The sequence below is a fragment of the Lottia gigantea genome, assembly GCF_000327385.1.
Source record: "Lottia gigantea unplaced genomic scaffold LOTGIsca_25, whole genome shotgun sequence".
Lineage (NCBI taxonomy): Eukaryota > Metazoa > Mollusca > Gastropoda > Lottiidae > Lottia > Lottia gigantea.
Genome location: NW_008708752.1, coordinates 723,422 through 747,710, shown reverse-complemented (window position 1 = coordinate 747,710; position 24,289 = coordinate 723,422). Strand labels below are relative to the sequence as shown.

General features: G+C 34.8%; 5 protein-coding genes across 5 annotated transcripts; 3 read left to right on the top strand and 2 right to left on the bottom strand.

Moving 5' to 3' along the window:
- Nucleotides 1-1,306: 1,306 nt before the first annotated feature.
- On the top strand, nucleotides 1,307-7,050 carry LOTGIDRAFT_160458 (hypothetical protein; the record flags this gene model as incomplete). Its single annotated transcript, XM_009055595.1, has 13 exons — nucleotides 1,307-1,351; nucleotides 1,619-1,697; nucleotides 2,107-2,321; nucleotides 2,693-2,894; nucleotides 3,067-3,216; nucleotides 3,380-3,522; nucleotides 3,735-3,960; nucleotides 4,574-4,720; nucleotides 4,946-5,046; nucleotides 5,321-5,525; nucleotides 5,736-5,846; nucleotides 6,216-6,386; nucleotides 6,791-7,050. 13 exons carry the CDS (start codon nucleotides 1,307-1,309, stop codon nucleotides 7,048-7,050), a joined length of 2,055 nt encoding a protein of 684 aa, XP_009053843.1.
- Nucleotides 7,051-10,498: 3,448 nt separating this feature from the next.
- Nucleotides 10,499-10,989, bottom strand: LOTGIDRAFT_89276 (hypothetical protein; the record flags this gene model as incomplete). The annotated part of the gene is made up of 2 exons (XM_009055545.1): nucleotides 10,499-10,606; nucleotides 10,849-10,989. Coding segments are annotated over 2 exons (249 nt in total), but the record flags the coding sequence as incomplete, so codon positions are not given.
- A 2,775-nt stretch (nucleotides 10,990-13,764) lies between these two features.
- Nucleotides 13,765-16,312, top strand: LOTGIDRAFT_232030 (hypothetical protein). Its single transcript, XM_009055594.1, has 4 exons — nucleotides 13,765-13,819; nucleotides 14,563-14,770; nucleotides 15,360-16,075; nucleotides 16,098-16,312. Exons 2-4 carry the CDS (start codon nucleotides 14,615-14,617, stop codon nucleotides 16,168-16,170), a joined length of 945 nt encoding a protein of 314 aa, XP_009053842.1. The 5' UTR covers nucleotides 13,765-13,819; nucleotides 14,563-14,614; the 3' UTR covers nucleotides 16,171-16,312.
- Nucleotides 16,313-16,830: 518 nt separating this feature from the next.
- Nucleotides 16,831-17,815, bottom strand: LOTGIDRAFT_232029 (hypothetical protein). Its single transcript, XM_009055593.1, has one exon. The coding sequence runs from the start codon at nucleotides 17,716-17,718 to the stop codon at nucleotides 16,993-16,995; it is 726 nt and encodes a 241-aa protein (XP_009053841.1). The 5' UTR covers nucleotides 17,719-17,815; the 3' UTR covers nucleotides 16,831-16,992.
- A 240-nt stretch (nucleotides 17,816-18,055) lies between these two features.
- On the top strand, nucleotides 18,056-20,194 carry LOTGIDRAFT_160453 (hypothetical protein; the record flags this gene model as incomplete). Its single annotated transcript, XM_009055592.1, has 3 exons — nucleotides 18,056-18,189; nucleotides 18,970-19,030; nucleotides 19,136-20,194. 3 exons carry the CDS (start codon nucleotides 18,056-18,058, stop codon nucleotides 20,192-20,194), a joined length of 1,254 nt encoding a protein of 417 aa, XP_009053840.1.
- Between the last annotated feature and the right edge of the window lie 4,095 nt (nucleotides 20,195-24,289).

Below are 24,289 nucleotides of genomic sequence, written 5' to 3'. Positions count from 1 at the left end.
CAGTCACTCTTGATCAGTCACATTTGATCAGTCTCACTTGGTCAGTCACATTTGATCAGTCTCACTTGATCAGTCACATTTGATCAGTCACACTTGATCAGTCTTATTTGATCAGTCACACTTGATTAGTCAATCTTGATCAGTCTCACTTGATCAGTCTCACTTGATTAGATTATGATAACACAAGAACCATTTGACTTCCATAATATTTGCAATATGGACATTGTGATGTGTTAAATTTGTCACACAAAGTACATGAGCCAAATGTGTGAGATGATATGGGAATGGCGATAAAGGTGCTATAAGGCCCCAAGTTATACAAAATTCCCTGTGAAATCCAATTGCAAGCCTCATAATTATTATACTCTGCCATTTCAATGTTTTGAATTAGTTCTCTTAATGTAACATTCCTTAGTATTCCTGTTATTTGTTTTAATCAGTTTTATTTTTCATTATTTATATCATTAATAATCATGTAGTTTATTATTACTAAAGTCAATTCTGTACTCAAACCATACTAAAAATCAAAAAAAAATTATTGGTCAACAAGAACTGTGTTATTGATAAAAAATTTTCTCAGAAATATTGTGGTATATTATGGCATTATGTTACTGCAATATTATGTTAATTCATTATGTTGGTACTATGTACACAATTATGTACTATATAATTTTTGAACACATCATGTGGATTCCCTCTTAATATTAGACATAAACTATAAGTCAATACGGTTGACGCAATATAGTTATCTTTTCATATTTGTTTTAGTTTTGATTATTACCTAATTTTTCATTTAAACACCCGGATGAGTTGGTGGTTTATTTTAAATAGATATAGCTCAGTTGGTTTTAGAGCGTTGGGATTTTTAGGTCGACCAACGGGTTCTAACCAGTTTGGGATTTCGCAAGTCTTGTGATAATGTGGGAAAGATTTTTGGGCCGAAGACCAACTGAATCGATTTTGATTGGAACTAGGAATCTGAGTTGTCTCGATTTGCAAGACTTACAATATACTTTTGAAGGCACTGATGAAGACTTGATAATTCATATCAGAGGTCACGTACAGTGACGTTTTTACATGGGGAAGGATGGGAGCAGATATTGCAATACCCACCCCCTCACCTCCCTTCAGCCTCTATAACTGAGACTGATCCGTCTATGCCATCCAGCCCGGCTTCCGTCACTATCAATCCGTCTTGACGATTCTGTAGTCGTTTTAATGCACACGTATGTCGATTTACTAACCTCTTAATAAATACCTGATAAGAAATCTACTTGTGATATTATCAATATACTGATGATAAAAGATGAACTACAAAATGATATTAAATAAATACACTCTTGTTTTGGGGGTAAGATAAATTATTCACCCTTAATTCCTTAATATTCTGTTAAATGCAATATTGAACAAGGATTCCAAATTGTTCTTAATTCTACAGTTCTACAGCCTGATCAAGTAAAAAATCTACTGACTTACCCATTTTGTACGAAGTATTCTCTTTGGTACCTATCATGGTTCTAACTGTAACATTAAGCAACCTATACTTAGTTTAAAATGTGATATTTTACCTGCCAAAGTAGTTGCAAGATAGTTTGACGCGATAAATTTCGTATTTCAGATAATTCTGGTTTGCACACAACCATGTATAACAGACGTGAATATCACCAAGGTTCATCTGATTTTTATGAACCACCTTGGTAAGATACCATTTTTTAATATATATCACGACGATTATGGTCTGTATGGGCCTGCTTGAGCACCTTGACAACTTGGACAAGCGGCAAATTCGACAGAATGCAAGGGATTATCAAACATACATAATATATTATACCGAAATTGCGGATCTTCTGGGTCGTTTTAAAGATCTGTGGAACCATAAGGGTGCTATAAGATATAGATTTTCCAAAATTTCATGGATCCCAACATGCGCCCCTGTATTAAGTGTATCTATCACGACAGCAGGTCATAATATTTTTAATTCTAATGTTATCATGATAAAAATTTAATCATCATATTCCTGAAGATGATGCTACACTTGACATTCTTGAAGACATTGACGGTTAAACACCTTTGTCTGATTTGGTGTCTGCTTGTTTACCTTTATAGATGTAGGTTTTAATGGAATAACGCCTCAGACTGGATTTGTTATTAATGTGATTAACAAATATTTCACCAAATATTTTCCTGGTGCTATAGAATTAGCCCTTCAAATGAACTTTCTGGGCTATAGAGAACGATTGATATATACTACTCATCCATGGTTAGTCAGTCTGTACCTTGACTGTCCACAAAATCTTACCATGTCTGGCATTCAACTGATGGTAAGATTCCAATACTTTCATAACGGCATACTGAAAACTATCGTACAGCAAGACATTCTAATGTTATTGAAGCAACCACTCTACCGAGGAACAGGTACAGGACACTGTGAGTAGTAAAAGCATTAAAGTCTCCATGCGTATGAACTGAAACGAAACAGGGCTGTAGTCCTTTTTCTGTCCGGCATTGGACGGGAAACAACATGCAGTGTCCATAAAAGAAATTTTATTTCAGAACAGCTACATTAGCCTACCCATTTTCATTTTTGGTTTACGTGTACAGATTGCAATAGGCACCTTTCAAATATCCGCTTGATAAAGTTTTATATATCCACAAAAAAGATTTCCCTTTAAGTGCTTTTTTCTTCTAACAGTGTCCAACTGAAGAACAGAGAGAAGGGTTTCTGTATGCAGCTAAACGTGGAGATATAACATGGCATGCGGGACCAATGAACATGCAATACGAAGCTCTAGATACTGCCATGGTAAATTTTAGTCTGAAATTATCAGAGGATATGGATGCTAGAATGGATATTAAAAGACGGCATCGGGTTCTCAGTCAAAGAGATGTTCCTGGTAAGTACGCAAAAGCTTTTCATAATATGTTCTCAAAATGTTCAGCATACCCCATTTGTAATTAGTTTGGGTAAAGCATAGAAAATATGGCGCCCGGTCTTTAGGCAGAATACCGTTGTATTCCCCAATGGTACGCATCCGTTTTGGGTCAATAATACATTCAATGTTTCAGGAATGACAAGAGCACTGATTCCAATCTTTAACAACCATGGTATAGAGGGTGTAACAGTTGGTGTTAATTCAGTGTCTTCACCACCAGCAGTTCCAAAGATCTTCAAATGGGTCTTCCAGAATTCAAGTGTCATTGCTATGTGGCATCCTGGTAAGGATAATAACGCTGAAAGTATTTATTCTGCAGAGTCTATTCTAAAAAATATCTCTGCATTTGAAAAACTTTATATCTGGAATCGGAATAGTACTCATGTACTAATAAAGTTATAGACCCCAGTCGTCATAATTATGTGGGCGTGTTATTGTCATTTCAGGAGGATATCCCATTAAACCAGGTTCTTTTCCCAGCATGCCATTAGGTCTATCAAGAGATAACTGTGTAACATTTGAACAGTTTGATGAAGCAATGTGTTTTTCATTCAGAGGTGACAACCAGGGACCACCAACATCCATAGCAGTAAGATCTTTATCTTCATCATAATGTCTAAATCATTGCTTCTAAATCGCTACATTTCCGACATGTTATCTGGAAATTAAATAATGAAGCTGTCGATTCATCTGAAACGCTTCTTACGTGGGTGCATCTATAGTGCTGAATTTCACAGCCCATGATGCAGCAGACGGCAATCCCTAGCAGTTGATGCTGAACATATGTTTTTACATCGACAGGAGGTATTGAATTCATATGAAATAGTTAGAGGTCAGTTTCCTGGTGCTATAGTTGAAGGTTCAGCTTTTGAGAATTTTGTGGAAGTAGTACAGTCCGTGAAAGATAAACTACCAGTTGTTGATCAAGAGATCGGTGATACTTGGATTCAAGGAATATCATCTGATCCTGGTAAAACAGCCATGATGAGAGGATTTTTCCGAGCCAGAACAGCTTGCTTGACATCTGGTTGGTTTTACATGATCTTAACTTTATCTTTGATATTTGGAACATCTGATGCTGCATTTGCATACGTTTGGATTGTACACGTTGTTGTTTTTTTTTTCAGCCATGCGGGTTACTTTATCGGAACGGTTGATCGTTTGTTTGGTATTCGATTAAAAATTTGATATGCGTATTAATGTCATTAGTACAGGAAGGCAGGATGAAAGAGTTTTCCACACTTCGTAAGCGTCTGTGCAATGTCTGTCAAATCATCAGTTCACATAGCTGCCTATGAATCAAATAATTGCAGTTACATTTATTCTAGGTGAATGTAATGATATACAACTACCATTCTACAACGCGAGTAGATTCCTGGTGAAGTTAGCAGAACACACATGGGGATTAAGAAGTGTCAAAGATTCAGTTAATTGGACCAATGACAAGTTCAGTACTCAACTAAAAAACAAGGGTGCATGATTAATGTTTTATTATCGAATATGTTGAACTTATGAAAGTATGATGTTTGGCATCCTGAAGCCATGATCAGTATCAGCTGATCAATATCCGCTTAACAATAAATCAAACGCTTAATTTAGCTAACAATTTTGATATTAAATATTCAATAAAACTTTTTCAGCTCCAAATTTTGAGGACGTTATCTCTTCTTGGTCAGAACAAAGACAGTTCATAGATTTAGCTTTAGAAACATTGGGAGATCATCCTTTAGTACAGGCTGTTGAAGAAGAATACAAACAACTAGTACCCCAAGCTCCGGATTTATCAAGTAAGATACCTTAGTGTACTAGCTATCTGTTTTGCATGCACTGGATTAAATTCAAGGAAGTTGCCTAGAACAATGCATTGAGGGCAGCGGGATTTAATACTCATAATGAAAATAGTTGGAAATTTAGTATTTTATGAGCTTTAAGTAACAGTTCCATTGGTTGGAACAGTCTAATAATTTTGTACCACAATAGTAGCCAAATAGTATCATTTGTATATAATTCAGAATATAAACAGCTATCCGCCACCACGTTTGACTGTCAAAATGGTTTCAAATTTAGTTTTGCTGCTGATGGATCGTTAAATAAATTACAAGATAAAGATGGCGTAAGTTTATGATTAATTGCTCTATCTTGGCTACCTCATCGAATCCATTCTAACATCTTCACAGAACATCATGCCAACTAACCAAAACTTGCCCTCACGAGTTTCGGGCTGTTAATATAATTCTGGAATTTGACTCGATTGGTTCTTTCATGTATGTGAAGAAAGGTTCAGACCAACTTGATCAGACGTGCAATTCAACCACATAGCTCAAAACCATCTCACAATGTTGATCTTAAAGAGCATAGTTATTGTACCTTACTTTTCATCTTTTCAGAGAAATTGGGCATCAAAATCTCAACCAATAGGTCAGTTATTGTATAAGACCTACAACGATACAGATTTTGACAGTTTCCAAAAGCAATATGTCCTCAATCATTATTACTGGTTTCAAGTTGGTAAATGGAATTTAACTGCAAACTGCCCAACATGCGAATCCACAATCTGGAACACCAAATTGCAGAAACTGTATGCTGCATCCGGTAAGCAATAGAATTTGTAAATGTATTGCAACAAACATTTTCTTACTTCCGATAATAAAGAACACCTCTTTTTTTTTTATCACGTTGGTAATTTAATTATTCTTATTTTAGACTCGGTTGCTAAGGTTTCCGTTTAATTTAATGAAGGCATGGATTCTCTCATGCATAGTCTCGATTAAGAATCAAAAGTATTATCTGTTGTAATTTAAGATGGCTCCTGTGACGTGGTAGCTCTATTAGCTATGGAAGAGGACAGGGCTACTTCATTTTATGGTGCTCCACCTAAAATTTATGTAAAATATTTGTCATCATCTAATACATGTAAGTATGGTGAAAACTATGTTAACATATATGCGTAGATGGGAGTATATGGCGATTAAAGTTGCAAGGGTTGTATTTGGTATTATTGCTATGCAATGCGGCGAGTAAAAGATTCATAGTTGGATTTGTTAGAAATGTCACTGTAACTAATATAATAGAAACAACTGCCAATAACCTGCTTTCAAATCAAGAACAAAAGTTTGAGTATCTCTGATTAATTTTCATTTACTAGTGTACATGGGTTTATATCTTCCCAGCAGAAGTATCAACCGATTCAGTATTGGCTTAAGAATCCTAGCAGACTCTATGGCATTTTCTTTCCAACCAAAAACATAAAAATACGACATATTTACTTAATCTGTTCTTCAGTTTTGTCAATAGAGGTTCAATTATTTGGGAAGAAGCCTACCAGATTAGCTGAATCTTTGTCACTTTCTTTCCAACCAATACGACAGGAAGGCTCCAAATGGTATCTCCATAAATTAGGTCAACTGATCGACCCTCTTAATGTAGTCACTAATGGTAGCCAAAGACTTCATGGTAAGTGGAAGAATGAAAAATATAGAAGACTCCTTATGTGGACTTCCTTTATAGATTATAGCAATCTGTAGGTTCCTGACGATACTTTGATATCACGTATAGTGATCCTGGTCACTAATCGCTTATAGGTTTAACCTTAATTCCGATGTCAGCTTTCTGTCACCAAGATTTAGTACTTTAAATCATCAATGTCAAGGTGACACAAGCTCCTGTCGAGGGCTATGATTGGCTGTATTCGCTGGCTTACAATCCAGTCAAATCACCACATTACATGATACATGAAAGATGGCTATTGCAGTCCAGGTTTAAAACTAAGTTCTCAAAAGCTTGACATTGCGAGAGATGGGAAAGCTTACTATTTTGTATGTAGAAGGATGTTGATGATGTTATCCCTTACATTACAGCTGTAGATGAAGGTGTGCAATATAAAGACAGTAATGGGAAGGGTATGATGATTGGTTCTAAAGATGTAGGATTGGCAACAGTTCATCAAACACCAACAGATGTATCAGTGTTACCAGTACCACTAACCCCCATACAGTCTATATCAGGAGTATCTTATAATATATTTAATAATGTTTGGGATTGTAACTATATTTTCTGGTATCCTTTTCTTAAACAGGACTCTAATTCTAAATATAGATTCTCTATTACATTTTCATGAATAAAATTTTTCCATTGTGTATTTGGCGCAATTCATTTCTCTTCTTCAAAATATCAAGCTTATGAACTTCCGTCTTATACCATGATTGCCACCTTTCTTGCATCACAGAAATTTGTAGCAATTAGGCCACTAAGCTTAGATCCAATAAGATTCCTCAACCTAAAGTCTGTGAACAATAAGGCATAATGATAGCAGCCCTTCTGTCAATGGCCCTGATTGGCTGTATTCTTTGGCATAAGATCCAATCTAATCTCGGCATTCTGTGATACAAGAAAGGTGACTATTGAAGGCAAGATACATACAGTTCATAATACCATCCTGAATATCTTCATTTGTATGTTCTTAGACAAAACGTTGTAGTTCCTGCTTACCATGATATGAATATAAAATCCAAAACAAACAAAACAAATTTTCATTGATAATGATTTCAGATAATTTATTGTACATAAAATGGAAATAATTTAAGAAAGATTTTCTTACAAAGATATGATTATAAAATATTTATGGAAGAGATATGTAGAACAAGACTTTTAATATTTTAACCCTTTAACCACAAAAGCAGCTACCCAAGCCATTTAAGCTATTCCAGTTATGTACACCATTATATAGCTTGGCATTTAAGGTATGTGGCACCTCATGTTCAAAAGGTTAATAAGACACTAACAATATCATAACATCAACAATTCCTGTATGACACAGCAACAAAATATATTTCATTTATACCTTGAGACAATGTCTTAAAGATGAGTTTCCTTATTTTTTAGTGGCAAATTAAGCAAACTATTTGATTAATTGATGTTTCTTATGAATTATCATGTATGCTTAATAATATCACTATGATCCTATTGCATATGATTAAGAGTTTTAACCAATCATAAATTTCCTTGTATGTACAGTCTGGAAAAACACAAAAAAAGACTTTTTGAACTTTCTTGATCAGTCAATCATTTGAATTCTGTCTCTTCTAATTTGAGATCATTATAAATAATTATGGATATTGAGACAAACTGGTATTTTTCAAGTTATTAGAAAACCTCTTCTTTCTATTCATATAAGTATTAGCATTAAGGGAACCCATCTTTAACAACATTTTTAACAATCAAAAAACGATCAACATTTCACATATTATCTTGCATTCCACATAAAACAAATCTGTAACAGCTAATAGTTCATCATTGGAAGGAAGTGTCTACCCTGTAGAAATAACAGGTAATATGTGCACAATATGTGCATCAACAGAAACACCATAAATATATAATATCACTAATTATAATCACAAATTTCATCAAATACCAAAAACAAAACAGAAACATTTACATTAATATGTGAATCTTAACTCCAATCATAGACACAAAAATAATTCCATCTTTCAAATTTTGTTCAAGGTTTTTTTTAAAATTTAGTCCCTTTTTATTTGAGATTTGATTGACACTTCCTTGGAAGTTTCGATTGCATTTATTAGGCTGAAAACATTATCAAAAGACGCAGTCCAAAATTGGGTTATTTGAAAGTCTTTTATTAAGTTATTTTATACATTGTTACATAGGCACACAGACGGAAACCAGACTGAGGAATATAAAAAGATGCCAGTTAGCAACCAAAATAAACAAACAACAGAATGTCAGCACTACACACAGTTATTTGGGCTGTTCACTCGATGGATGGTTGTTCCAGCTCAAAGAAAGTTCAGATGGGAATCCACCCACTTCATTTATAATAGTGGAATCAATTGGAAAGTCAGCTAAAAATCGACATAAACTTTGTCCATGAGAGTCCTGAGGAGATCCTTCACTTGGTGAATGAGATGACTTCTTATTTGATGGCGGAGTTCTGAATAATCCAAATTCTGATAAGGAAACATTGGGTGAGGTCTGGTTGTTCCCATTTCTGTTGGGTGGATTAGTAACCGATGCAAAGACTTCTTCCTGGATCATGTCTAAGAAGCTTCCTTCGAACATGTTATTGAGTCTAGCAGGAGTAAAACCACGTATTGGAGATGGTAAGTGTTCTGGAGAGACTGTGGTATTTCTGACTGGGGTAGATGTTGAAATGGTTGTATTTTGTTTATTGGGGGTAGTGTTCTGTTTAATAGGTGTATCACTAAATAATTGTCTGATTGGTGTAGGAAGATCATTGTTAGTGTTTATATCAACATCCTCGCATTCTGAATCGGAACTGTCCAGTAAATTACGCTCACCCGATTTCTGAACATAAGAGCTTTTCAGTCGGCTTTTAGTGCGCTTAGACTTTCTTTGCACTGTGTCATAGATTGTTGGTATAGGAAGACCAGCTTTCACTTTTTGTTTCTTATTTGCCTGTGAGATGGGTGAACTTTGATTGCTGACATTTGGTTCCAAGGGACGTTCTTGGAATGGTACAGGCACTGTTGGTGTGGTAACATCATCTGATATAACACATTCAGCATCAATCCAAGCCTGTTCCACTAAACTCATTGGTTGCTTTGAGGTTTGTAAGGGTGCTATGTCTATATATTTGGGTTGTAATTTGGCTTGCATTGTTAACATGGTTGGATTGGCTTGAACAGGGACGGCCACATTAGGTGGTAGGGAGTTGCTAGGAACATGAACTATTATAGGACGTGCTGTAGATGTTATTGTTGGTAGTTTAGTTCCACCATGTTGTTGCTGTTGGACACTTTGTAAAGGAACTAATGCGTAGGCTTGTAAAGATGCTGGTCTAGGTAAAATTGGTAACGGAGCTGAAAAAAAGAAGACAAAATTTACAGACATGAACATGTGGTGTCAAATGCCTTATCATTAGAGGAACAGAGACTTTAAATAAATTAATGGATCAAAAAAAAGATAATGGATAAGTCAGGAAGGAAGCCAAAGCATTTTCGAGATATGCATGATCACAGGGGGTAAAAGAAGATACTTACTTGAACTCTTTCTCTTCTTATTGCACAATCCACCAGATCCCATAGTCATAGAATTGGTAGAACTGACTGGTACTATGTTGCTATTAGAATGTTGTGTAAAATGTGGAAACATGAGGTTAGATTGTGATATATTGACTGGTACTAAAGGTAAAATAGTAGGTGTACCATTAGCAGCAGAATAACTGACTGTAGCTGCTGCAACCATTGGAACTCTTTCTACAATCAATAAATGAGAACCAATTGTGATACATCTTCCAATATATAATTTTTACAAATATTAAAGATAGTATGAAATACTCGAGGGATAGATCAGTCTTAAATTGTTTTACAAGTTGAAAGAGCTCAATTTTAGCTAACTGTAAGACTTTTTAGAATTAAAATTTGAGAAAGGAAAAAGTTTGGCTTATTCATATGCTGGTGAATATGCAATTAATGGAGCTAAGTTAAGCCTTAATTTCAAATATTACAGGATGATGCAGCCAACAAGTCATAATTTCGGTTGTAGAATGAATAAGAAATAAAGAGTACTATACCACAATATTCTCTAGGAAAGTCATCAGGATCAAACTGTAACATCCATTTTGAACCATGTTTTTTATTATTAGATAAATCACGAACAAAACAATGATAGAATGATAAATTGTGACGAATGGAATTCTGAAAAGATAAAATTGCAACATTGCCAAAAGAAAATATTTGAACATCAAGTTCAGTTATCAGTATGAAATTCTGTTATAACTTTATATTGAGCTGTAACTGCTTTCAGTTGAGTTTTGTTTTAATCATGTTAATGTTAAATGCTGAGTAGGATAGTCAATAGAAACGTAAAATTTAACAGGATAATGCAACTTCAGAATCTAACAGACCCTCAGGTATTAACTTAACAAAAATTCACTCACCCGCCAACCAGGTTTAGCTACAGATCTAAAATATTCAAAATTATCTTCAATCCATTTACAGATTTCTTTCAATGTCATCTTATGATCTTCAGCACTACTTAAAGCTAACTGTATCAATACCATGTAAGAATAGGGTGGTCTCTGACGTTTACCACATTCTCTACATATCTACAAAAATAATATCAAATTCATGTTGTATGGTAGTGTGTTAGTAATAATAGCCCGAGATCCAAACTGGTCTAATGAAGTTAATGCCATGTGATCTGCAGTGAGGGAAATTCTTGCCAAGTCAGAGGAATTGGCCTACTCACTGCCTGTAGCACACTGTTTCGTCCGTTTGTTAGATTTTCCATGCCTGTCTTGAAGGTGGAACTTGGTTGAATAATATGAAGGCATAATCACGACCTCTGCCTGGATCAAACCCAAAACCTCTAATTGGTTTGTCAGCAAGTGCCATCCTGGCTCCAAAAAAGGAAATACAGTGTGCTAAAGTCAGATTTTTCTATCGCATTAATAATGCTTTAAAAAACCCAAAATTAAAATATTATTACCCTTTCAATCTCATCTTTCTCAAAAGGTTTTCTACGACATTTATCTTCTATACTGATTCTATTAATAACATGTTGTCTTTCTTTCGGTTTCTCTTCTTCTCTTTCTTCTTCTAGATTATAATCACCTAGCCACTGTATATTAGCTAATGATGTATCTAACTTATCATCACCTACAATCATTATAACCAATAAGTAGTCTGAATAAGATTAACATAAATTTGAAATGTCAGATGAAATGTCAACTAAATTCTTTTGAGTTTTACTACTCCTCTTTGATAAAGAAACACAATGTGCCAACTAGCTTGGTTTACATGATCTTCAGTATAGGTTTGGGGAAAAGAAAATAATTTCTTCCCATGAGTGGGTGTGCTTGTCTGTAAACAATTATTGTGACTAGTAGCATATTGGTATTAGCACAATCAAAAGTTCACAAACAATGTCATGGAACAAATTGTGACCTCCAAAACCAGAAATTTTATTGTTGATTTGATGAAAAGTGGCCTACCTTCTTCATCATCTTTGTTTGCGGTTTTACTGAATGGTTTGGGACCTGCTACTAAATTAGTAATAAAGATCTCATTTGGCTCACTTTGGTCAGGAGTTCTCATATTCTGTGATAAAATAGATGAGGACCCTGAGAGAAAGCCAGAGTCTGGAGAAGTCTGGGGTCCAGAAGAACCAACTGGTGTTGATGATGCTAAAGGTATTGGAGAGGAGTTGGAATCTTCATTTAAACAGAATAAAGACTTGATTCTCTGTTGTTCTGGGCTTGACATAAATTCTGGTGAAGACACTGGTCTGATTTGATGAATTGCTGAATTCTTAGGTTGATTTTGGGAAGGAGTAAAATGAAATCCACTATCATCTAACAGATCATCTATGGACAGATGTCTCTCCCTGGTTTGGCCACACTTGAGATTAGATTCCCCATCATCATGCCAAGTCAAACCATTGTCATCATCATCATCATTTAGAAATAGATCTACTGCTGATTTCTGACTATCATAATCATCATCTGTAATGTCAGTCAAATTTTTCTTCAGGACATCAAGCTTTCCAGGAGATTTGATATTGGTAAATTGTGGTCTTGTAGCTTTCTTTACCGGTTTGGCAGTTGGGTCATTTGGTTTTATAACAATAACATAGGTCTTTTTATTGCCTTCGCTAATTATTTTCTGAACTGTGCCATGTATAGTTTGGTCAGTATTAGCTGTTGGACTGTATTGGGCTTCACCATTTGACTTTGTACCGGTAGCCATTTTCCTTACAGCAAGTTTATGTTTCAAGCCTCCTAAAACCATAACAAATAAGGAGGTAAATAATAAACATTTTCAAAGATCTTCATGGGACAAGCCATGGCATGATTTTCTCTATGTACAGGTAGGCCTATGGCTTTCTAGAGATTAAGGTACATTCTATTTGGATTGCATCAAGCATGACCATAACCATGATCATTTACCAGCAAATATACTATAAAACAACTTGGCCTCATTCAGAACAAGTTTGGCATCATTCCCACCATAAATGACAGTATTGTTTCATTGTGTGTGGTTTTGAAAGCTTTTGTATACAGACTGAGACAGTAAGCTTACAGAACAATACCGGTACCATACCAATGTTTTTCACAAAGTTTATAAAAATAAAATGAAATTTCTGTTCTGGATCTATAGTTCTTCTGACTCTAAATGTGTTTTCAAACATTTTCTGTAATATACAGCCTTAGCCTAGCCTCCATAGGCTGAATTAGGGTACTAGCCTAGGCCTTGTGTCTTGGATAATTTTCCCAAACCCAAAGCTTTTCCTTTTCGCTTACATTAGTCTGTATATTTCTTCAAGTTTGGCTAGGGAAAAATCTAGTCCTCCTGCATGAGGGTTTGACAAAAGCTTATTTAGATATCGGTTTGCTAGATAAGTTCTAAGTGTCTTTTTTTTCCTTAGATCTTACAATGAATGGGGTGTTATTGTTGAAATTTTGTTTCATCAACTTGCTTGATTCTGAATTTGAAAAAAGAGAGACAGCTTCTTTGCCCAGTGAGAAAACTTACAACTCATAAATTGGAGGTAAAACAAACAGCAATTATTCAGAAACTTTCGAAAATAATAGCAGCGGTCGCCATTACTGTTTACAAAAATAACTATTCTGCAAGTCCGAGCAAGTTCAATTTTTCCACCATTTTTAAATTTAGAGACACGAGATGTACTGACCAATCAAATGACTTGAATTAAATATCGCGAGAAAATTCGTTATTAATTGTTTAGTCATTATTTCTAAAATCAGATTTGATTGGACAATCTAAAAATAACGTCGAATCCCAATGTGTGTATTATTTCGATGCAGAATTATTTATTAAAATGAAAGTAGATATGATAGGAGAAAAATATTGACAGATTTCGAGTCTGAACACGAAGATATTTGAGCGGTAAACCGTATATGTCAATAATCCAATGTGTCATTAAATGGAAATATACCTAATCATTTTAGCGATCGGTAAATGCATGGGAAGAAACGTCTATTACTGGTAGATTAGACATAAAATTCATTGGAACAGAGGGTGAACCACTGAAGAAGGGGCATTATTATTGTCATTGAATTGATATATTATTTGATATATTCGAATAATCCAGCTCTACAAGGAGCTTTTCAATTGATTGTATTGCAGGGGCAACACCAATTATTTCTATCTGAACCGAAACATCTGTCTCTATTCCAGCCTCTGATAGCTATTTGGACAGGATGTAGGCTGTAGACCCTGTTAAATGGGGACATTCTGCATCTCCACAGCACAAGTAGGCTGGTTTTTAAACCAATTGATATCTTGATCTGCAAAACACAGATATATTTGGAACAATGAATGTTTTTGTAGTTCAGTCATATCATTATTTTCTCCCTAAACCACTTATGTCACGTCTCCATTTCCATCAAAGTTTTTTTCATGAAACTGATCTTGGCCATTTAAAATTGCGTGCGTAGCCATTAAATGGGTTTTTTTTTTCTGACTCCAGCTGACTACTGTCAAAATATCCATCAGATGCTGGAATAGAGACAGATGGACTATTCTATGCCATGTCTTGTAAGCTTGTTTACATAGTCTTAGTCTAAGATTCGCTAATAAACAAATGAATTGGAAGACAAAATTTACTTATGGAATGTATTACATTTCAGTTGACTTAATTTTCAGACATTTTGTATGTATCAGTAAATGTCATAATTAAGAATGCCTGGAAGGAGGAAAAGAAGGAGAAGTAGAAAGAAATCTTTAGTGTTTACTGAAAGTCCTATAAATAATCAGAAACAGTTACCCACCCCAGTACATTGTGTAGACAACCCTGTTACAGCTAAAATAGTACCAGTTGAAGAGGATTCATTATGGGTTTGTTTGAATCTTCAGTTTAAAGAGAATTTTTATCTTGAAACTTAGAATAATTTAAATAAGTGTTCCACCCTTCAAAAGCCAGGATACAAACTTTATAAATCTAATGGAAAATCTCCCATACACATCTATTTCATTGTTTTAGCAAATGAACACCAAAGTTTTCCATAAGTCAAATTTTATTCAATAGCAGTTTACTTAGGGCTTTAGTAATGAATTTGACAGACATGTCCTATTTTTTTACTAAAATGAGCCATAACATTACTCTCAGAAAAGGAAATTTTTTAAGCTAAACAGCAATAGTGTTCACTGCTCACCATCGAAATTTGAGCCTTCAAATCTATGTGTATCCAGAATTATCTGCTTTTGAATGTTAGAAAGACAAGTCATATATAGAAATAGGAAAAGAAATTCCTAGTTTGAGATAATTTTCGTACAATTCAAGTACTCCTGAAGACTATTTACATATATTCAAGACTCAAATCAAGCCCCCGAAATGGCGCATCTGTTCATTTAAACAACTTAAAACTTATGCCACTGTCACTCTTGAATGGCTTATGATGTTTATTTGATATTTTTTTTATTTCAGGTGTCACCCCAGTTTCGTGATATACTCAGTTCTAAACGTGAAGCAAGATATGTGAGGCGATGTCATAGTACAATTGTCACTCGAACAAGGAATCCCTCAAATAAGGAAAACACCACATTACATCACAAATCCCAATATAGAAATAAATATAAAAGTTTAAAATTTCTGGGTGACAATAGCTTTATTGAAAGTGAAGAAGACATTTCATTTAGTTCTCCAAGCCCAATATCAAATCGAGTCCATGGTGTGGTTAATAATAAATCCTTACATAAAACTCCAGAAAGCAATGGCCAAGGTATGTCTTGGAGTTTAGAAAAATTAAAGAGATCAAAAAAGGCATTTGATATCAGTTTCTCTGAATCCCTGAATGTGTCAACACCAACGATGCCCCATATGAATCATACTCTAAATATCCCTGTTGACACTCAAACACAAGATGTAACATGTGTAGACATTCCACATCAGGACATGGTAACTCCAAAAAAAAGTGAAAAGGTGCCAAGAAACAATAAAGATGTTCTTGATGATACATTCACACCCCGTAGAAGGTCAACTAGACTCAAAGCTAAATATTTACAAGCTTTTGAACTGTTTAGAACTCCACCTCCAGAAAGACCTAACTATGGGAAAATTTTGGTCAAAGACACTCCAGAATGTGACTACAATCTTTCAGTTAGAGCCCGACAACTTCGTGAAATACAAACTAAAATTGTTGGAGTGACATGAACATCTATGTGTATATATATATTATATTATATATAATCGGTTGCCTGATTGTATGATGAAAACGTGCAATGTGATATATGGTTAAATCTCAAATGAATCAATGCAATAATGAGTGTTTTTTGTACCTTGTTTGAATGGCTAGCTTTTTGTATGATTGCATGATTTCTTTCACAGAACTGAAATTTTTGTTATATATATATATTTTGTGATCTCAAAAAGCAATGTTTAACTGGATTTTGTTATTATTTTTTCACAAAGATACCAATATTATTGCCATGTTGGCAATTTATTTGTGGATGGAGATGAAAAGTCTCATATCAAACTTGATACTAAATCAAGGGACATAACTCTATATTAGGCGACATCTTCACAATGTCGAGCTAATACAAACTGTGTCACATAAAACGAAGTTCATAATAGTTTAACATTTTGAAGATGATTTATTCAGGATATTGCTTTTGAAAGGAGAAATTTATTGAAATGATTTTGGCCATTGAAGATTGTGTAAGTTTTTTAAGGGCATGTTTCACAAAAAGCTTTATGTTGGCTGATTCCTGAATCTGGTACAGGCTTGTGAACTTAACTATGGCATTTTGCAAAGAGTTATTATGGACAAGGGGCCAGTTTCTTGAAAATTTCATTCATGTGAGTTTTTAATCATCTTATTGGTCAGTCACTTACATTGAGTGTCATTGAACAATTTGATAACTTCTTAATAAAACCTTGATTTTATCGTCACATTAGTGATCATAGATTTTCAGTAACAATTATACAGCAAATAAAATTGATGTTTATTGAGTTGTAAAGTGATATCAGTGACTTAACATTTTAATAACAACTATTTGCACCACATTGAAAATGATAACAATGAAATATGAGTTCATGAATTTCAAACATTCTGTCACATCTAAATGTCCTTAATTATATTCTCTAACTCCTCTTTAGTAAACATGTGAAAGTTTCTTTCTGGGGTCACTGTCGCCAATTCCACATTTGTCGAATTAAGTTTCTCCTCCATAACTTGTTTCAGAATGGTCAAGGCTGATTTACAGGCTTCCTTCAAGGTAATAGACTTGTGAAACACTTCTTGTAGCGCTTGTTGGGCTCCTTCCGATCCGGAACCAATGGCTTTAGCATCATATTGGATGAAAGTACCAGACGGATCCATGTGGTACAGTTGTGGTCCCTTTTCATCCATACCAGCAAATAAAAGAGCAACACCAAATGGTCGACTCATTGCTCCTGGTTCAGCATCATCATCTCCAAATGCCAGAGCCAAATTACTGACTGCTTGTGTTACACTTTCAACACTCATTTTCTCATTGTATGTAAACCAATGATTTTGAGCCTCAACTCTTGCTCGATCTATCAATGTTCTGGAGTCAGCAATCAACCCACTCATAGCACATCCAATGTGAGAATCAACTTCCATGATTTTCTCTATGCTTGATGGTTCTATAAGGGGTGATGTTACTCTCTTCTCAACTGCCAAAACAGTTCCTTCTGATGATTGAATTCCAATGGCAGTGGAACCAAGTTTTATAGCTTCAATGGCATATTCCACCTGAAACAATCGTCCCTCTGGTGAAAAGGTGTTGACACCACGATCATATTCTGATCTTGTCAAAAACATGATGAATTCAACCACTGGAAATATTTCTAATCGAGAAATTAAATAATGAACGCTCACTGACACAGCAAAACGTGAAAACAAATATACCGGAAGTATGAAGCACCGACAAAGCTGTGTTGCCAGATCATGATTAATACACCATCTGTAGTCAAATCGGACACCTATTAACCCAATCGACCTTGTCAATGCAACACTATTATACAATTATCAACAAAGCCAAAATATAAAAATAACTAATGCAACTTTATAATTAAAATGACAAAGAATATGAGCAAATCAATAAAATTGTTAAAAAATATTCTTACCTAGATATATATTTAGAAGCCCAGTTGGTAACATGGGCAGTGATTATGACGTCGACGCCATTATTGTTAGAAATTCTGTCTTGCATAGTCAATATCAGAACGCCTCTCTACGTGTAAGCATTGATGCAAGAGAACAAGCAGTAAAAGGTAAAGTTTTCAATGACTGGTATTCATATTTGTTAATATAAATAGTTTTTTTGGTCCTGGTAGGCCTAATACTGAATTGTTTCAATTCATTTCGGCCTAGATTCTTTGTGCAGTTTCTGATGTTTTTACATATCACCCAAATCATAAGCAGGTTTTTTGAACAGATATTTGTGGTTTTTTTTTTTATATAAGTTGCAGATCCATAAATCGGTAAATGCGATGAGTTTCGAATTTGGTCGAATCTCAAATACCTGTCATAGATTGTTGATAGTATGTATTTGGAATAGGGCTGTCTCCAATAAAATGTAACATTCGTGCTGCGCAACACTGCAACCAACCCGCTTACGAACGGGTTTGAAGGTTTACAGGGTTATGTGGGATAACAACCCACTCAAGACTAAGTGCACTCTTTAATTAGCGGTTTAAGCCTTGAAATCCCTGGTTACATTCCCACCCTCTTGTCAAACGGTGAAAAAGGAAAGGAGTTTTACTTTTATTTTAAATCTGATTGGGCTGATGAATGATGAAGAAGGCCATAGCTTCGGCATCAGTCTACTTTTTTTTAATTTCCATCGGCAACTGTCGAAGGATCTTTAACATGCTAAACCTATAGCAACTCGGTTTATTGCCCCATCCATGCGACTCGGTATTATCTGGTTCGATGTGGAGCAACCACCAACTCTCTGGGCAGCCGAGCCGCCATAAAATATCATTAACAAAAGATTGAGGGACTTAATGGGAAATGTCCATAGCGCAATATGCCTTTAACGTAATGTTAATATCTATTGTGACGTTAAAGTAATTGTGACGCCTTTCCTTCTGTTAAAAGTTCATGGATCGACTTCAATAGCAAAGCAAAGGTAAAGCATTCCCCGTTTTTTTTTAGCTAAGAGAGGTTTATGGATTGTATTTCAGGTGGATAATAAGTACGTCAATGTCTACAATTTGATCTTCTTATTTTTCAGATAATGGATGATGAACAAGATTTAGTATCGGCGTCATCGTCTGCTACCACTACTTCTAGTAGTTCTAGTTCAGAATATAGTACTGATGAGTCTACTGAAGAACTACCGACTGTTGAAAAAGAACAGAAACAACGCTTGTTGGCAAAACTTTTAAAACTGCAATACTCGGTCAACGAACGCATCTATGCAGAGGGATTCTTTGTTGATGTAGCTGATGACAAAATAGTCATTCTTGACATTTCCGAAAAACATTTGATTGTAGCCGGAACAGAAGATGATGTTGATCTTGGTGCAATGATACCATTGGCCTTTATTACTGTCGCTGTGGCACATCTTGAAAAGCGAATCCTCAAAGTTACCTCATGTACCGAGAAAGTGAGGATTTTTAGATTTTGTGAACCCGAGGACGATGCTGATGAAATTTGGGAAGAATTTACAAAAGTTATTGAACTGAAGGAACTTTCCAAGAAGTTTACTGGTAAATTCAAGCTGCAAGATGATGATACAGTTTCAATGGAATCTGTATCCATTCTGGCTAATTACATAGGATTCGTTTCTGATCAGAACTCTTGTGGAGATCCAGGAACAGAAAAACAGTCTTGGTGGACTGATGGATTTACAACTCCAAAACATAGGGATATTGAAGAGCATCTGAAGGAACTTGTGAGCCGAGAGAAAAAAACCGAAATTGAAAATGAAGAAAAGAAAAAGAAAGAAATGTCTGTTGGTAAACTCTATGATCGTGTACATGATCACCATTTTGAAATGGATAAAGCCGTCGGCAATTTGGCTCAACCGTCCAGATACACTTCTGCTGCCAAGAGTCACTCTTGTCATTCCAACATCAGTGATTGGTCTACATCGTCAGCTCACCATGCTTCAACATCCAAAACTTTTGCTGATTCTCACGTACCAGTAGCAACTGATAACAAAAAGAAGCCAAAAAAATGGAAGAAAATATTAATCCCGAGATCAGTTCGATTTCAACTTAAAACTAGAAATGCTGCTAAATCACCCAGTTTACTTTCTTACTGTATTTCTAATGCTGAATATGATTAAAACTAATAAAATTTTATGGAAGTAGTATGTTTTGCTTTATAATATACATTACTATATAAGTATTCCGATTTTTGAAAAAATATTTCCATTGCCCCCCTAAAAAAATTCTAACAACCGACCAATACTAATACTGCAACTAAAAACCATTTCCCCTGCGGATACATTACTTGCCCCTCCAGATACACTACTTGCCCCTCCGAACAATCAAGTGTGACTACTTTTTGCCATTGCCCCTAATTTATAAATAGGCCTATATTGACTGAACATCAATAGCCTGTGACTGACTTCCACTGTTAATCTACATGTACATTCTTTTGATTCTCTCAGAATTATCGAGTGGAACAATTTGGTAGAGTCAATTTTTTTAAAAAGATTATAAATATTTTATATTATTTTGAACAAAAGCGTATAAATGAAATTCAAATTCCCATAAAAGTGTTACACCCATTATTGTACCCGTGCAGTGATCATTCTGGCAACGCTTTCTAAAGCGGAAGCGAAACTGAAAGTGGAGAAGACCTTTGATCAGAGAAAAAAATAAACAAAACAACTTTTCTGTAATTAGTTTCTCTTATCAGTGCAATCATCATCGTCAGCTACATCTGTAAACATAACGACTGTGTCTGTAAAAATGTACTCAATAGTATTTTTTACAATTTTAGTAAGTAGAAAATAGTGTATTTCCCTAATACCTATGCATTTCATTTTTATATAACCTATTTCACGTCTGCAGTGTTTACATACAGAGTCATTTCTATTACTGATCAGTGATACATAGATAAGAAATATAAGAGATATCTGAAAGGATGGGGGGGGGGGGGGAACAAATGGGCTACACTTTATATCCTTCATAAAATTACAATTATGCAAAGTTCAACTACAGTATCTGAAAGAGTATGGTGAGCTTTACTAGCCTATTTCAGTAGACCAAATGCTTTCTTGCTGTTGGATTAATTCGCCTATAAATGTAATTGTAAAATGATGCTAGACATGTCTGTTAAATTAACATTTTTTCCATTTAGATTTGTTTTGTACCTCCTAACACAGCACAAGATGTTAACGATGTCAAACAAGTTCACTTGATTTTTATGAATCACTTGGGTAAGTATTTGAAGAAGAAAAAGGTTAATGTACCAGTATACAGTCTACACCATAATCAAGTCCACTTTTGTCCACATGATACAAGTGTAAGTGCTTTGATATGAAAGGTGTACCCTAAAATTTCAATGTTTCATTATTTGTAGGCTGTATTTTTTAACTTACAATTGTCTTATAATATAAACACTTCTTCAGCCAACATTGATTATTGTAAAAGATGCAAACAAGCAATAAAATTGAGATATTGTTGACATTACTTTTATATTATATTTATAGATGTTGGTTTTGATGGAATTCATCCAGAGATTGGCTTTATCAACAATATTTTAAATAAATATTTCAATGTGTATTATCCTAGAGCCATACAAAGAGCTAATGAGCTAAGAGTTATGGGCTATAATGAAAGAATGATATATACTACACATGCTTGGCTTGTTAGTATGTATCTAGATTGTCCACCCAATTTGGTTCTAGCTGGAGTTAAACTTAATGTAAGTAAGATTTTGAAATGTGCAGAAATATAATGATCAGTGCTTGACTTTTTGGCTTTCTCCACATGATATTTGTCTAAGAACTTGATGAATTGGTTATGATTCAAAATGCTCCCAAGAGTGACCGATTCTGCCAATGATGTAGTTCCTTAATGTTACAGAGACTGCTGAGATTTTTCACAATAAATATTCAATGTGATTTAATTCGTAGATGGTTTTAATGAATTTTGATGTGGCTAATTATAGGAAATATTGGATTGCCAAAGGGGGAATTTTGACTGCAAACTGCAATGAGATATCACTTAAATTGAAGGCATAGAAAAAAGAAAAAAAGTTTGCTGTTGAATGGGACAAAATCAAACTCAAATGATATTTTTACAATTTGGTTGATATTCAGATTTATTTTTAGTGTCCGTCTGCAACAGATGTAGCAGCCTTCAATAGAGCAGTAAGTTTAGGAGATATTGTATGGCATGCTGGACCAATGAACATGCAGAATGAAATCATGCACCCTGCAATGGTAGATTTTAGTTTAAAAATATCTGAAGATTTGGATAAACATTATGGTATTAAAAGACCTGCTAAAACTTTAAGTCAAAGAGATGTACCTGGTAAGTTTCTCCACAGGCTGTAGCTCATCTGTCCAATTCTGAGGATCTTATCATTGTTTTGGTTACCTTAAAAAATTATGGTCTTTGATTCAAACTTCAGTTAGCTTGCTAAATTCTGGAGGTCTTCTTTCTCCATTATGATACTGATCAACCCATGAATCCAGGAAAGAGTATTATCAAAGGTTTGCCTCCAGTAGTAGATCCTCAAAAAGTTCTTGAGGACTGGACTCCATGATCCATGAGTCGTTGACTTCATTCAAAGCGTTTTAACTTTATCCCAAAAACTGGAGATCAGTAGAACATAAAGCTGTTGTTCACAGTTAATCTTATCATGTACTTGTCATGTATCTGAAGCCATGGTTGTCACGGAAGTTTTCTCCCTTTCTGTTGGAACTGTAGGTTGACAGTACCATGTTGAATACAAATTACCGAAACAGATTAGAAATTACCAATATGATGTTCAGTTCTGCTGGTTCTGCTACTGAACTTGAAGTTAGGAATGAAAAACTATAATGAGATAGCTTGATGATTATATTTTGTAGGAATGAGTCAAGGTTTACTACCAATATTTAATAAACATGGTATACAAGCTATCACTGTTGGTGTTAATGCTGCTACCGCTCCTCCAGCTCTACCTAAAATATTTAACTGGAAATACCAAAATAACAGTCTTATAGCCATGTGGCATCCAGGTAGGACCATTCCAAAATCCTCATGAGTGGTTTAGACATTGTTGTTAAGATGTTCACTTTTCCTAGAAAGATGACGTCTGTGGGTTGAAATTGGAAATAATTTGTTATGCACTGATACTGAATGGTATTGCAGTTTGCCTCTTTTGAATAAGTCATCTTCTGTCATAATTCTTGTTGATTCAGCTGTAAATGGGTATGGATAATCCATGAAAGGTTTGGCCAAAGACCAGCTGGTCTAAAGGATCCTTAATTGTGAACCTTAGTTGTTATCCTTACTTTGTTTGCTATTCTAGGAGGTTATCCGAATGTTCCAGGACATTTCCCTAATGTACCAGGAGGTTTATCAGCTAATGATTGTGTAACCTTTCCTGGATTTGATCAAGCTATGTGTTTTGCCTTTAGAGATGATAATCAAGGTCCACCAGAGACTTTTCAGGTAACATATTTTGTTGTTCTGTTGCTTTGATATACAAAATAAACTTTACAACTGAGTGGATTCTCCAGATGAGATGTCATGTTTATTAATCTGATCACACAATGATGGGTGCCTTGTATTCAAGAACAATCATTGGTTTTGAAAATATTTCAATTTGAATTGGATTCAAGAGCTTACAAGGCTTAAAGTTGGAAGCTGGTAGAAAGGATCCTTAACTGTGAAGTTAAATGCTTGTAAAATATAGGTATAGATTTTGCGTATATTTTCTGATTGAGGTTAGTTTATTTATGTAATTACGTGGTACTATTATGGTATACAAATCCTGTCAGTGGGTATTTATACAACAATTAAAATACTTGTATTGTATTTTATATCATTAAGTTATAAAGTTCTGTTATTTCTATTAAATAGGAAATTCTGTTGTACTATGATATAGTCAGACATCAGTTCCCTAAAGCATTTGTTCAAGGTTCAACATTTGATAAGTTTGTAGCTCTAGCTGAATCTATAAAAGACAAGTTACAAGTAGTTGAACAAGAAATAGGTGATGTTTGGATTCAAGGTGTATCTTCTGATCCTCTGAAAGTGGCTAAGATGAGAGCTTTTTATAGAAAATGGGCAGATTGTGTTGATAAAGGTGAGAAAACAGCTTTCTGAAATCAATTGATTTCCCTAAAGTCTGGCGCAAACTTTTTCAACATCAGAGACATTCGCATCAGAAAAACAGTCAAAGTGCAGTGGCAAGAAGTCCTGAAGTGCCTGTTATT